This window comes from Zophobas morio, unplaced genomic scaffold (genome assembly GCF_036711695.1).
Source record: "Zophobas morio isolate AGI-343-1 ecotype UQ-CSIRO unplaced genomic scaffold, CSIRO_AGI_Zmor_V1 ptg000044l, whole genome shotgun sequence".
NCBI classification, from domain to species: Eukaryota; Metazoa; Arthropoda; class Insecta; order Coleoptera; family Tenebrionidae; genus Zophobas; species Zophobas morio.
Window position 1 is genome coordinate 8,409,215 of NW_026972149.1, and position 13,775 is coordinate 8,422,989.

Here is a 13,775-nt window from a genome sequence, read left to right on the forward strand (position 1 = left end):
AAATACGGGTATTTGTATGAGGCATAATTGGTGTCAATAAATAGCAGCACTCGAGCTAAATTGGTAATCCTAATGGCTACCAGACGGTTACATGACGGCGACATATTTCATCGAAACGTGAAAGCCCCGATGACAATTTTAATTAATAATTGAGTCATTTTATGAATTTTACTCTAATTGGCAATTAAAAATTCTAAATAAATTGTGCGTCAATGCACTCGAAAACATTAGGACGATTCGCTTAAATCCCGATCCTTTAATTTTCAAAGCGCGTTTTCCCATTTCTCATCGTTTCAGTAAGCTGTTGATAAGTTTATCCTGAGCTAAATGGAAAATGCAGCTCTTCACTAAAACTTTTAGAGAACACCGCTTTTAACGTTCGTATAATTGTATTAGATTGCGCGCTTTTGTGTTTTGTCTTTTTAACTAACGAACCGGTTACTTTGTAATTTTAATAAACATACATTTACTGTGTAAAAGACAGATTTGTGCGAATTTTGCAGGATTTATTGTTTCATCAAGTTAGGTCCAAGTGTCGATTTAAGACGCTATAACCTGCAGGAGGCGTTTAATTACCCTCCATTTTAAAGTAAGTAGTGGTTGTTCGCAATTTAGAGAGTGGAAGAGCGTTTTCGTCACCTGGCATTGGCTATTATTATTCCGCTTAAAATTTTAGCATCTTTATGAAATTCTGATGTTGACAATAACATAAACCTGAACGAGGAGACTATAAGGAGTAAAGGATTTCGTCTTTACCACCAGAATACGGTTTCCAATTCCTGCGTACATAAATAAAGCAAACAACGTGGGATCGAGTGAGCATCCTTGCTTAATTCCTGCGAGTTTCTTCTCTTCGAGCTACTAAATTATTTCTGTAGCCATTTTCCTCATTGTTTGCCGTTATATTGTCACAATCCTCCTTTTTTACGATCATTGTTCCTTGCCCTCTCTTTTCTCGTATTTTTCTTTGTGTTTCCGGCTTTTATTATGTTATTTGCGTTGAAATTTTTCGCGCAATTCATTTTCTTTGCGGTTTGTTCTGTCTTTTCATCGGGCGTGAGGAATTTAATGAAGACGCCGGTATTAAAGAGTTCGTTACAGCATTTGAAAATACCGAGGCGACAAGGACTGCGTCAATAGCCAGTTTTATACACTTTATGTTAAAGTTATTAGGGTTTTGCTTTTAGAGGGGTTCGTAATTCCAATTCATTTATAAAGTTCAAATATTGTTAGACGAGAAACAGCACTTTTCTAATTGGTCATTAATTATTCAAAAGCTTTTAAAAGGGTTTGTTTATTAAATGGTCGAATTTGTCACATTAGTGGAAATGGTTGAACGCATCGATGTGCCGATAATATTAACACAAATTCGGTCAAGGCTTTGCCTTCAGGGTCGCGTGGTAAATAATTCATGAATAGATAAGGGGGTAGTGAAAGATTGCTTTTTACCACTTTTGACGGCTCGATTTTATTGCTCCCGCATCTTGTGAGCTAAGTTCCCGCGTTCTTATTAATTTTAATGTTTTCATCCAGCCAACGGCAATCGGTGTAAATTTAAAAGCAGTGGCAGCTGGTCGCACGTACATTGGGCAAACGACAATGTCATTAATCCACAAAACTTTTTAATACCGCTACCCACATTACACACAGTCTTCAATCCTATATTGATTTTCAAAAAAAAAAAAAACAATAATAAAAAATAAATAAAAAGATAACGAAGTTGCGTTTCTACGTATCCCGCTGACACAATTGTTATGGACAGCACGCGCATCAATCACTCCTGTAGATTTATTATATTTGTTCATTGAAATATGTCGATTCTCAGACCTAATCTAGAGAGCTATTTACACAAATTCCAACAGTTCTCAGCAAACAGTCCCCACGGAAATATAGCAATTCCAGCAAAAGCGAGCCGAGAAGAACGTGCAGAATTTTTCCTTCATGAAATCGTTGCCACCGACGAGCCGCCACTGCTTCCTAATGGTTAAATTTATCACGTGACTATTATCACCGCTACGAGACAATTATTTTAAATATTTGTTCGAATCTAATAACGCCCTATTATTGGTCGCTTGTCCGGAGTTCGAACTCCAATTTTCGACGAGTTTACTTCATTTAGTCCTCATTTTGGTAAAGAGCAGTTTGTTGTCACACATGGCCAAGAAATCATCGATCATCGGTAAGTCACCACCACCAGAACCAGAAACGAACTCGTTTTCGCCCCAAAAATAATTAATTCTTCGGTCAGTTGCGAACTCGGCAGGTGCTACATTCCCGAGACGTATTGTTTACCGCAAATCAGTTTTTATTTTGACAAGGGTGAAAACAATCCGTCACAATATCTAAAAGTGGCATAGCAATCCGCCGCGTTAAATCGGTTTTTCCGTCACATTCTTGCAAGCACGCAACTTTGCAATATTTCCATGGTTTTAACATCAACAGGTGATATTTAACTATTTGAGTGCCAAACAGAGCCACTCGATCGCTTAAAACAACCATCAAACTCGTGTTTACTGTTAATTACAGGATTCATCTTTATTGATTTGTAACAAGAGGTGCAGATTCAATTAGGGGCTTCTATCGGAAACGATAAGTCAAACCTGTTTTTTCAGACAACAAGGTAAAGTGGGGAAGACGCCTAAACACTCAATATCCGACAGTCGTACTGTATACACAACAGTGCTACACGAATTGGGTTCCTTGTTTTTATTCGATTTTCCGACGGCTTGTTGTATTGCGAAAAGAAAAAAAATATATATATTTTAACCTCACTTTAAGAGAAACACAATTTTAGCAGCAATTATCGTGTTTATATTATAATGGACTTCGAACATTTAAGTGAAAGCTGTGCAAACCGTGTTTATTTGTTTATTCATATCAAGAAGTGTTATGATTGTATGATTCACAATTCATGTAGGTTGTTAGCACCAGAAACTAAGCATTTACGGTGATAACTACCATAAATAATGGAAGCTATGTGGCTTTAACATTATCCATAATTTGCAGTTTACGCTGTTGTTTGATAACAGAATACAGGTATCCCATTACTTATTTTCGATGGAATTCTACCAACATATTTGTTGTAAGACTACGGCCAACTATTTATAAGTCCTCATTGATACGATCTAATGAAATATTTTCCCAGACCTTCCCTTGTTCCTCCTTCCCACTGGCCTCTACTACATTATTTTCATTAAAAATCTTGATTCCTCCATTCGTGCTACATGCCCAGGCCACGCCAATCTTGTGCTTTCACTATCTTATTTTACCGCCGCTCATATAAACTGCTAAGTTGATTTTGGTACGTGGACTGAATTATATCCATTATTCTTGCGATATTTCCCCTTGTCTCGGAATCACCATCAAATGCAGCGTCTCAGTCGTAAAAGTCGACCACAATTTAAACAACTCTGCAGATGATTTGACCGTATTTCTAATTATGTTTACCCTTTTGAAACAAACATGAAGTTCTTAACTTTTTTGCGGTCACAAAATTCCACTTCTTCCCGTCCAGATACATCTAATTTCTTGCAGTGCCTCTATATTCAATCGATACTTAACGCTGCTCCTCATCCAAGCTGGCTATAGTTCCAACTCTCAGCATCGCATTCCAAGTTCCTAATCCCAGTTCCATATTCTTGTCCATTCGTTGCCTGGTTCGACTCCCGGGGGTCGGCCTCCTTCTACTTTTCCGGGGTGGAGTCGGCTTAATTCTCACTCTAGCCGACCAAGATTGCTTTATACCTTACCTCAGGGGTTAGGTTTCCACCCTCAGTGTCAGCATATCTCGTGCCTCATCCAAGCGTGCCACATCTTCTACCCTCATAGTGGTTAGCTCCCAGTTTTCTGCGTTTACAAAGTGGAGTCCCGCGCTTAAATCCCACTCTGAAGGATCAGCGGTTTTACCAGGGTTACCATACTTTACTCGAGGCGGCAGGCCTTAGATTCAGTCTACGGTTATTCTATTCCGCGACTAAGCTACTCCTCACTAACGTATTCCAAGTCCTAATCCCAGTTTTATGCTTGTTCATTCGTTGTCTGGTAAATATTCCCGAGGGGCGTCCGATTTCTACTGTTACAAGACGAGGGTGTCAACCCCACGCTTAATTCTCACTCTGGAGGGTTAGGGCCTTTTACCAATTCCTACCCTCAGCATCCTATTCCCACATCCCAGTTCCATGCTCTTATCTTTTTGTTGCTTGATCCCTCTCCCTGAGGGTTCTTTATCTGCGCTTAAATCAGACTCTAAAGGGGCAGCAATTCTTCTGCCAGAGTTAGCATAGGTACCTAACGCGCCGATGTGTACTTTTAGAACGTGAGGACGTCAGTCCCACAATTAATTTTCACCCTGGAAGGTTAGGGACCCTTAAGGCACTTGCAACCCTGCGTTCCTTAACGTGTACCAGAGATACCACCATGAAGGCAAGGTCTATCTATAACCTTTGCGTCTCTTAACATACGCCATTCTAGAGTTTCAGCTACGACTTGACCTAGGTCTTAACAGCATATACATTATCAAAGTTAATAGTAATGGGAGAAATTTCCTTGCTCATTTTCACTTTACGACAACAAATATTTACGATGGTGTTTTAATACGCAGTGACAAAACACCTGCTTCATAAAACTGGGAGTAATATACCGATATTATGGGCATCTTGTACGCTATTATAGCACTTAATGTAATTTTATGAGCGTGATTTCGGCTTGCGGTCTTAGCAGTGATTAGGAACCGCTTGTCAAATCAAATAAACAAGCAGACGTTTAACACATAGTCATAAAGTGTGGCTCTAATAAACGACACAAACCGTGTTAGGCTTAATAGGTTATTATTTATTTAACTAGATTGAAAGAGTGATTCGCGTGCCTGCCCGACGCACTTAAAAATTATTTAATAATTTCGAGCGACGATCCCGAGAGACGAATTCATTGAACGGCGACGAAATTGCTCGTTCGATTTTGACATGGGCTTGTTTATATTATTTTGTTAGGCCGTGGAAACTAATTTGAATTCACTTCTCCAACAGCTTTTACTCTCGAAAATGTGTTTCCGCACAATACTCGACGGGCCATTTGTCCGTTCCGTTGTATAACAGGACTGTATCAATCAGACCTTTTTCGCTACGACAAATATAGTATGAGTTATTTAAAATTTTAGCCCCAATTGGGGCTTGCCGCGATTTATAATTCACACGTCGTGTAAGATTTTTATCGAATCAATCAAAATAAACGGCGGGAGTTTTCTAAATTATGGTCTGGATGTGATTTACGCGAAGTTTAAAAAGTTTTTAATAAAAAAATGTCTGTTTTAAAATTGTCGCCAAAATCGAATTGGGAATGTGATTGACGTTTAATTAATTTTTTAGGGGGAATGCGAAATGCCGTGTCGTGCAAATTCTGTGTTCTTTATTAAATTCTACGAAAAATTCCCCAATTTGTACATTGCCCGAACATGATTTGTACCCCAATGAGTCCATTAGTGTCAGCTTAAATACATAGTTAGTGTCATTTCCGGTCGAAACAAATAGAAATTAATTGAGTTAAAAATAGTCTAAGCTATATGTTTCAAGGTTTTATTGATACAAAGAAAATGATATATAAATTTCCTTCGTCATCCATTTCCCATTTGTTTCGAAGTAATCAAATCACCACCTTCCATCCATAAATGAAAACATTTCCATATTTTACCAAATGGAAATTCTAATGCAAATTAGCACTTTATTTCCTTATTATAAATGTAAATAAAGACGTTGATAAGAAGCACACAATGTAAATTTATTGTTGTTTTTACTTAACTGATTATGGTAATATTTGTTTTACAAGTGCTCATTAATTAAATATTACAAATTACCAATTTGAAAATCTTGATAAATATTTGAGTTTGTTAATTTGCATGTTGCCGGGGAAAATGCGTGATTTGAATAACACATCTCGTAATTGATTTTCATGAGTGTGCAGTTGTTTTTTTAAACACGTTTGTTTAGCACCGATAAATTGTTGTTATAACAGGAATTTCCATATTTACTATTTATTTTTCTTAATGCACCTGTAATTATAGTTCATTATTGCCACAAAAACAGCTTAAATAAACCCATTAGAAACTCCACGTCCACAATACTTTTTCAAAGCAGCACGTTGCCCAAATTTTGGACTTTCGATAAGGTTCGCCAAAATTTATTTCATGGCTCACTACACAACTATTCTGGACTAAATGCAGTCTTAAGTCGGGCAGACGGTAAAGGAAATTTGATCCCACTTCATATTAGTACTCCGGTTGACGGTCCTATATTTCGAAGGAAATAACTTTGCTGTGAGAAGTACTCTAAAGTCTTTAGTACTTCACAAGGTGGTGCGCACCTGCACGTAGATCTTATAACAATGGCATCAATCCGTTTCGGTTCGTTCGAAGATATATCAGTAAAGTACTTGGTGGACCTTAGCTATCGGAAACAAATAATAATAATTGCTGCTTATCTGTGTTAACCGAGTTTGTAGAAGAAGCCTATTAGTGAACTATTCTCATCCATTCGAAGACTGATAGTTTAGTGCACTGGAGTGCATTTTATCATCGTTTTTTCGTCTACTTCATCGTGATGGCAGTTGAAAGTAACATCACGAAATTTGAGAAAAATCGAGTGAAACTTACCCGCGATGACACGCACAGACAGACAGATAAAACTTTGTTTGCTTGTTCCCCTAAAATGTCAGAAACTTTCCGCACAATTACAACAAGTAACTCTCGTCGTAAGGTGTGCCATTTAACAGTTTAGCAAGAGAATATAATGAGGGTCACAACGATATAGCTCTTTTAGCTGCCGCAAAAAGACCAACAAAGTATAAACACAACACCATGTCGAATATTGGACAGGAGTCAATTTACATTCTACAGGCCTCGCAGGCGCCATTACCGCAGTCTAATGGCAACAAAGTGTAGAGTGTAAAGGTTACAAGATCACTCAACTTGGGAATATCATCTCTTTTACCTAGAGACAATTTCTGTCTAGAGCGCGTTCTAATTATAACCGAAATTGCACCTTCACCAAAATAAGTTATTTACCCGTATTTTTCAAAATGAGGCCATCAATCATACGACGTTTTCATCGATACTTAATTTTAGAAAATTCCAAAATCGCTGATTCATATAGTGCGATCGAGATTAGTAAAATTAGATGCGGGCGGATGTGAATTTGTCGGCTTTTTAATTTTCTCCATTTGGTCGGGTTTGGTTGGAAACGTGGCTTCATTTTGTGGGGCGAGAAGTGGAAGTTGGTTTTATTGTCGAGGAATAATGTTATTAGGATATATTGAAAGAATCTTGCGCATTTTTGGAGAAGCGCGAGCGGTTTATTTGAGGAAAACATTCTTCGCAAAGGTTTCTCTAATGAAAAGGAAATACTAAAAGACAAGATAAAAAAATCTGTAGTATTATACTTGAGCGTTTAATAAAAAGGAAGCGAAAAAAATTCCCATTATTGTTGTAAATTCCTGAAATACGAGTCGCTAGTTGTGTTTTTGTCGTACAATAAAAGACGGTTTGTAGCAGTAATCGTGTTGTAGTTGATAAGATAACAGTGTTGATTGCAGTTGGTAGCATTTAAATATAACGTTTCAGCTGATATTACAGTCAAGTTCAATTCCAACACGCGTTTTGTGGCGTTATTGATCATCTACGCGCTGCTAATGTGGATAGACGAAATGGAAAATTATAAGTACATGATTTCAGGATAAATATCGGCGAGTGGTGGTGGTGGTAAAGAGCGCAATTAATTACGTCTAAACAAATTAATTTGGAAAAAATTGCCACGTCAGAGGGTGAAATAATTAAAAAATAATTGACTGTATCATTCAGTTTGAAGTTGAGGAGATTTTGTTAAATTAAGAGAGATTGCTCGCGTTCCACCTCCCACTTGAGCGGCGTCGGGGTTCCGTCGCCTCTTAAATTTCGAATTTTTAAGGGGTGTCGTTTTTACCGGGTATTAAGTTCTCACTGTCATATTTAATAAGTCTGATACGCCCTAAATAGTGGAATTTTCGTGTTTTCGTACACTCGAGCACAAACAGATTAACTCGCTTCGTATTTTTCAACTTTTAATTGGGACCCAACTGGAAAAAATCGAGCACGATGCGAGTGCTTCGGTTTATTTATCAACCATAAACGTCGCACTTAAAATACCCGTGCACTTACATTAACAAATATCATTTTATGCAGCAAAAATGCAATCAACGGTAATTGCATGGCGATAAAACTCAAAGGTGTGCTGTACGCTTTAAACAATAACTTTTACACCTCGACACACTGACTTTTACCCACATTTACGATCAACGAAATGACTCATTCGAAATTTTTCAAAAACTGCTACGTTGTCACATTTTTGTGGAAAATTTTTGGGGTCATGGAACGGCACTTTTATGCCGTAGAGTGTATACCTCAAGTGCGTTGACGTCTTCTGTCATTTGGAGTACTCAAACTGTCAACTGTCACAGCACTCGTTGTCATGTGTGGCCTTATTTTCAAGGTAAGAGAATTTAGAACACCTGTAAGAGTTGACGTGGGTCGATCCCGATTGTATTTTAAAAATAATTAATTGTATGTCGTATGACCAGTTTAGTGAAGTATCGCAATAATTAAAAAACCCATTACATAAGTATTCAGTATCATAAATTTTAACATAATTGTGGATTTGTCTTTGCGATGAATCTACCTTGCATAATGCGCCTTGCATATTCATGACGCTAAGAGCCTACTTTAAATACCAAAAATATTATTTTAAGTTGTGCAAATGTTAACGTTGACGCACATTCGTCTTGATGGGAAGAAGGGGAAATTATCCAGTCTTCAAAGTTATCCTAATTTGCGGACGAGTTTGGACACTGTTTGTCTTAATAAAGTCGAGAAAATGGGGAAACTTTCGAATCGAGTTATTTTACTTTCGGTCTTGATTTTGCATAAAAAAAAATGAGCCTGAAAAGATTTTGTGGCGTGTGTTGAGTTTGTGGGATTGATTTTATTTTTGTGAAATTCGCGGTGGCGATATGCGAGTTAAACGAGGGCGACGAAGGAGAGCTGCGAGCTAGACATGATTCTTGTGTCGTTCCTTTGTGTGAAGGGTTATGCAAATTTCAACGTTTCTGGTCCTTTGTTTGAGCTTTAAGGTGATGGATCTAGGTACTAAAATATTACGCGGAGATACAATTCCAAGACGTGTAACTTTAAAGACGGATGTTATTATTAAACAGCCGACGGCATCGCGGATTTAGGAAAGAAACGATCCGATAATATCGCAACATCAAACGGAGATATGAAAGATTATCAAAGCGCGCCGAAATCGAAGAAACGCGAAACAAGAATCATCAAATACAAATAACGGCATAGGAAATCGAAGAGTGAAAATGAACTGAGGGTAAACGCGAACGAGAACCGGCAGCGAAAGCCTAAAAGCTACTGAAACGTAATGTACAAAGAGAGAACATTTTAGCCCAGAAGGTCTATATAATAAACAGCCTGGGCGAGTAATGGAATATATAGTAGGTAACCTCTGAATTAGACATCTAAAGAACCCGAAACTCGTTACATCATGTTTCATTTGAAAATTTCATTCCGCCTGAATGGGATGCTATCACTTCGCACGAGGTGCGAAATCGATGGAAATTTATCGCGAAATGCGAAATGGATCTAGGCACTGTTCGTTCGAAACCAGATTGCAAAAGTTCAAAAGTGATCAAAAGCTCGGCTAGAATCACTCCCATAATATCATTGATCACACAGAAACAATAGCTTGCGGCTCCTCTTTCCGGCCTTTAATCTCGCAGAGATATTTAGGTTATTAAGTTTATTATCATTATTATGATGATTACACACAAATCCGTAGCATTCGAGCGTTATGTTAAAAGCTCCGCGAACTGAAAATAATTAGCGAAAATTTTAATCGCGAGAGTTCGACGACGCGGACGAAGAAAAAATTGTTTGTTAACAGACACGCTTTTACTACAGGTGACGTTAAATGCAAATTCTCCCTTGAGATAGTAATCAAAACCTCGTTACTCATTGCTTTATTGACAGCAGATGTAAAATCGATGAAAATTTATTAGGGAATTATTGTTATGGCTTTCTGTCGAAAAAACTTGTTAAGGTAGGCTCCGAAGTGTTGGATCTTGTCTAAACTTATCTCTTAGATGTCACTCAATTGTCAGTTCAGCGACATTCCTATCAATTTACGGTAGCTGCTTTTCCTCCATGGTCTATCGTGTCGGATTTTGGTGTGAAGCTTTTTGACCGTGAAGCGTCTAAATTCTGTCGAGTCTTTCTCGAGCTTTTCGGAAAGATGATCACCGTCGAGAGTCCGTAGGTGCGAAACGGCGAAAAATTTATCATTTGGAGTTCAGAACTAGAAAATTGCACCCGTCTCTCGAAATACGTTCGAGAGGTTCTTTGTTACGAGGAGAAATTCTGAGGATGTCATTGATTAGAGCGGAGAGCAGCAATAATGGTCCGCGGATCTCGTCACGGAACGCTCGAAACACGTAGGAGGACGCGAACAAAGTTTGTCGCATCGTAGGTGTATGGGTTTTTGAATGTTCTGCAAAAAAATGTTCGTCGATACGTACGTATGTATGCGGCGGAGTCGGCATCATCTCCGCTCGCTGTCGGAGGGTCGATACCGGGCGCTTCCGTGGAGATCGCTCTCGGAGCGGCGGCGGCGGTGGCGGCGGCAGCTTCGCCGGCAGGTGTCCGCGTAGCGTGGAAGTGGGGCACGCAGTTCGGGAGCACGGGAGTACGAGAGTACGGGAGCTGTGGTACGGGAGCGGATTGGTCCCGGATCCGGCCGGGTCGGGGGCGGGGATCGGGATCCGGGCTGGCGGCGGCAGGGATGCTGCGCTGGACTCAGCTTCAGTAACTCGGCGGCGGCAGCGGCGGTCGGAGTCGCGCGTCGTGCTGGAGTTGGCCCTCGTTCAGCGCACTCGGTGAATGCCGGCCTCCCGCCATGTCCGCTGGCGAAGATGACTGCAAGGCCCCAGCGTCCCCAGCTGCCAAGCCGGTCGCCGACGGCCACTGCTCTCCAGCAAAGGGAACAGGTACTGTGGGGGCGCCGGCCCGGGGCGCCCGTATCGATTGCCACCGCCCAGCCGGTGCTCGGCTAACCTACATTCGCCCCGGCCTTGCCCCGGCCCGATCGCCCCGTATCGATCCTCTTCGGATCGCGCTCCAGCACACCTGGACAGCGGCGTCAAAGGCAGCGCGCTGCGCAACCTGCGACCTACGCTAACCTGCTCCGCGTGCACCGACTACGCCGCGCGCGGCGCGCACGATTCGCGTGCCGCTCAAGCGCTCGCACCGCTCGCCCCATGCGTCCGCCTGCCTCGGCTCGCCCTTCTGCGCTCGGATGCCGGCATCCACCAAACGTATAAATAACTTATCGATCTACTTTCGCCCTCTCAGCGGCACAACGTGCGATTTCTTAGTCGGACCACGCGGTCATCGCCGTCCCGATCACGATCTTCCTCCTCGATGCTCCACCGCCGCCATCCGAAAATCCGAATCCACCAATTTGTATGCCGCTCGCAAATTCGATTATAAATATAGCCTTGCTGACTGACCCACTACGTAATTAACGCAAAATCATTCTGTTAAAAAACGTTTAAGCCAATTAATTTCTGGCTCAATCAAGCCCGACCAAATTAATTGTCATGTTGAGACTTAACAAATTAATGCCTCGCTTAATAACTTTGTTATCGCCGTTTTATTGCCTACAACAACACTCTTTTATCTGCATCACCTATTACGCACCGTTTAACTATCTCTACTCATCCCACCTTGCGCAACGGTGGTGGTGATGGTGGTGGTGTAGATCGTTTAACGCTCGACAAAACGCAGCTATTTCCACTGACAGATAGTATGATTGTTCAGAAAAATTCAAATTTCCGTCGTTGCCCTTTTTCCAGAAATTCTACAAAGTAAGAACTGACGTCAAGAATGCCGCCGGAAATAAATGCCGCAAATTCCTCAAACAAGACGGGAAGTCACTCGTTGACCGAAATTCGACGAAAAATCAATAAGATACATATATCTAGTAGTCATTTGATAGAGCTTTTTGGGATATGTTGACATCACCACTACTCTATACGCTATCACCTCCCGCCATTCCCCATAATGAGGCCTCATTAAGCTCTGCAAATGACAGTTTTCTTCGACTTCGCGATTATTAAATCCAACGAGAAGTTTACCTCTCCAAAAATAGCCCCGAAATGACTAATTTACGCTAATTTAAATTCGGCTCGTCTTGAGGTTTTCATTCAAAATTCAGATTCTCATTTAATAAAACTAAGTAAATTAGATTAATTCGTAAAAGCTTCCGAATTCCTTTATATATCCAAGTATGTAAGTACTGCCGAGCTCCCTCGTATTTTATTTGAATTGTTTGCATACCTTGAAGTTCCAGAATTTAATAACATCAAAGGAAGTGGTGGAAGTTGTACAAAGAATCGAACGACGCGGAAGAATTTATTATTTCACTTAATTCGACTTTTATTGTTATTAAAACAACACCATGATTCTCTCCCTCGACAAAAAACAAAAGAAAAAAAACAACCAACAACAGCTTTAATTACACGACTCGGCCGAGGAGCTGTCGGCTATTTGCGCTATTCAAATATCGCCTTTAAGCCCATGTCGCACTTAACAAATAATCGATAAGATAAATTGCGAAATGAATCTGTGAGAAGAGGGTGGAGATTTTTGTTTGTAGGTCATGCCTCGATGCAAACTTTGACCTAGAAAGACCGCAGGGACGAGAACGTCTCGAAATGCAGCAGCCGCAGGAGCGTTTTTCCTCTCTCGAGTTAAATGATTCGAATCGCTGAATAATGAAAACAGGGTACCCATTACTCAATTAGTGTCTATTTGGCACGGTGTCGCCCTTTCGCTACATGTTTGCCTAGGACTTCCTTAATCCTCCTCTGGGGTTGCCGGATCGGATCGATGAGCCTGCGTAAGGCTGTAAGGCTACGAAAGAGAACACGTCGATTTCGAATAAGCTTTTTATATTTCGTGATATGCATGCTCTCATCTAACAAGGTCTGTTCCGCCCCAACAATTCGAACGCGAATAAATCATCATAATATTTAAGATGGGCTCTATAATCCTTGCCTTATCGATCGTCGTGCCATTTTTAGATTAGATAATAGCTATTCCATATGCATCTACGTGTGGATACCCCGTGTCACAGATTGGTACTGATCCATTGTTCTATTAACTCGGTCACCCCTGCAGGAAAAGTCGACCCTCCCTCTTCGCCTCTCGGGGGACGGACCTTTTTGTAATCCTTTATTTGTCCGGATCGAACTATTCCGAGACGCTCCTGATAAAACTCGACGAAAGCGTCGGATTAATCCAACAAGTTGGATTTCGCATTGTCCAGATTTGTCACAATTGACTGACTGTCAGGCAGCCAACAAAACACGACCCCACGAAAAAAATAAAATACGTATATTATATATAGCGCCCATTGAAATTTATCACAAAAGGATTCTACAAGAACAACGGCTTTTGTTGCCATTAGTAGCCGCTTTTTCTTTTCCTCGAGACAAATCCGTCCGTAGAATTGTAAATTTGACGTCCAAACTTTGCGTAACCCGCATACTCTATTCTTATAATGAAACGAAATTTATCACCGTATAATTCTCCTTTTGCTCGGAACAGATCAAGTTCCTTTTCGTTCTGTTACGTCGTGCGACAGCATTTGTGATAATACCATTTTAGGGATAAATATACCCACTTAATT

General features: G+C 40.4%; 1 protein-coding gene across 7 annotated transcripts in view; it reads left to right on the forward strand.

Annotated features, from left to right (window-relative positions):
• The window catches only part of Kcc (kazachoc), a 38,290-nt gene that overhangs the window by 13,870 nt on the left and 10,645 nt on the right, over positions 1-13,775 (forward strand). The window contains exon 1 of one of the 7 annotated variants that reach the window (XM_064072241.1): positions 2,023-2,179. The exons of 5 other annotated variants lie outside the window; for them this stretch is intronic. In XM_064072241.1, the coding sequence (XP_063928311.1) occupies positions 2,155-2,179 (25 nt within the window). In that variant the 5' untranslated portion in view covers positions 2,023-2,154. Of the gene's footprint in view, positions 1-2,022; positions 2,180-10,889; positions 11,071-13,775 lie in introns of those variants that run through there. One more of the 7 variants, XM_064072236.1, reaches the window with a different exon arrangement.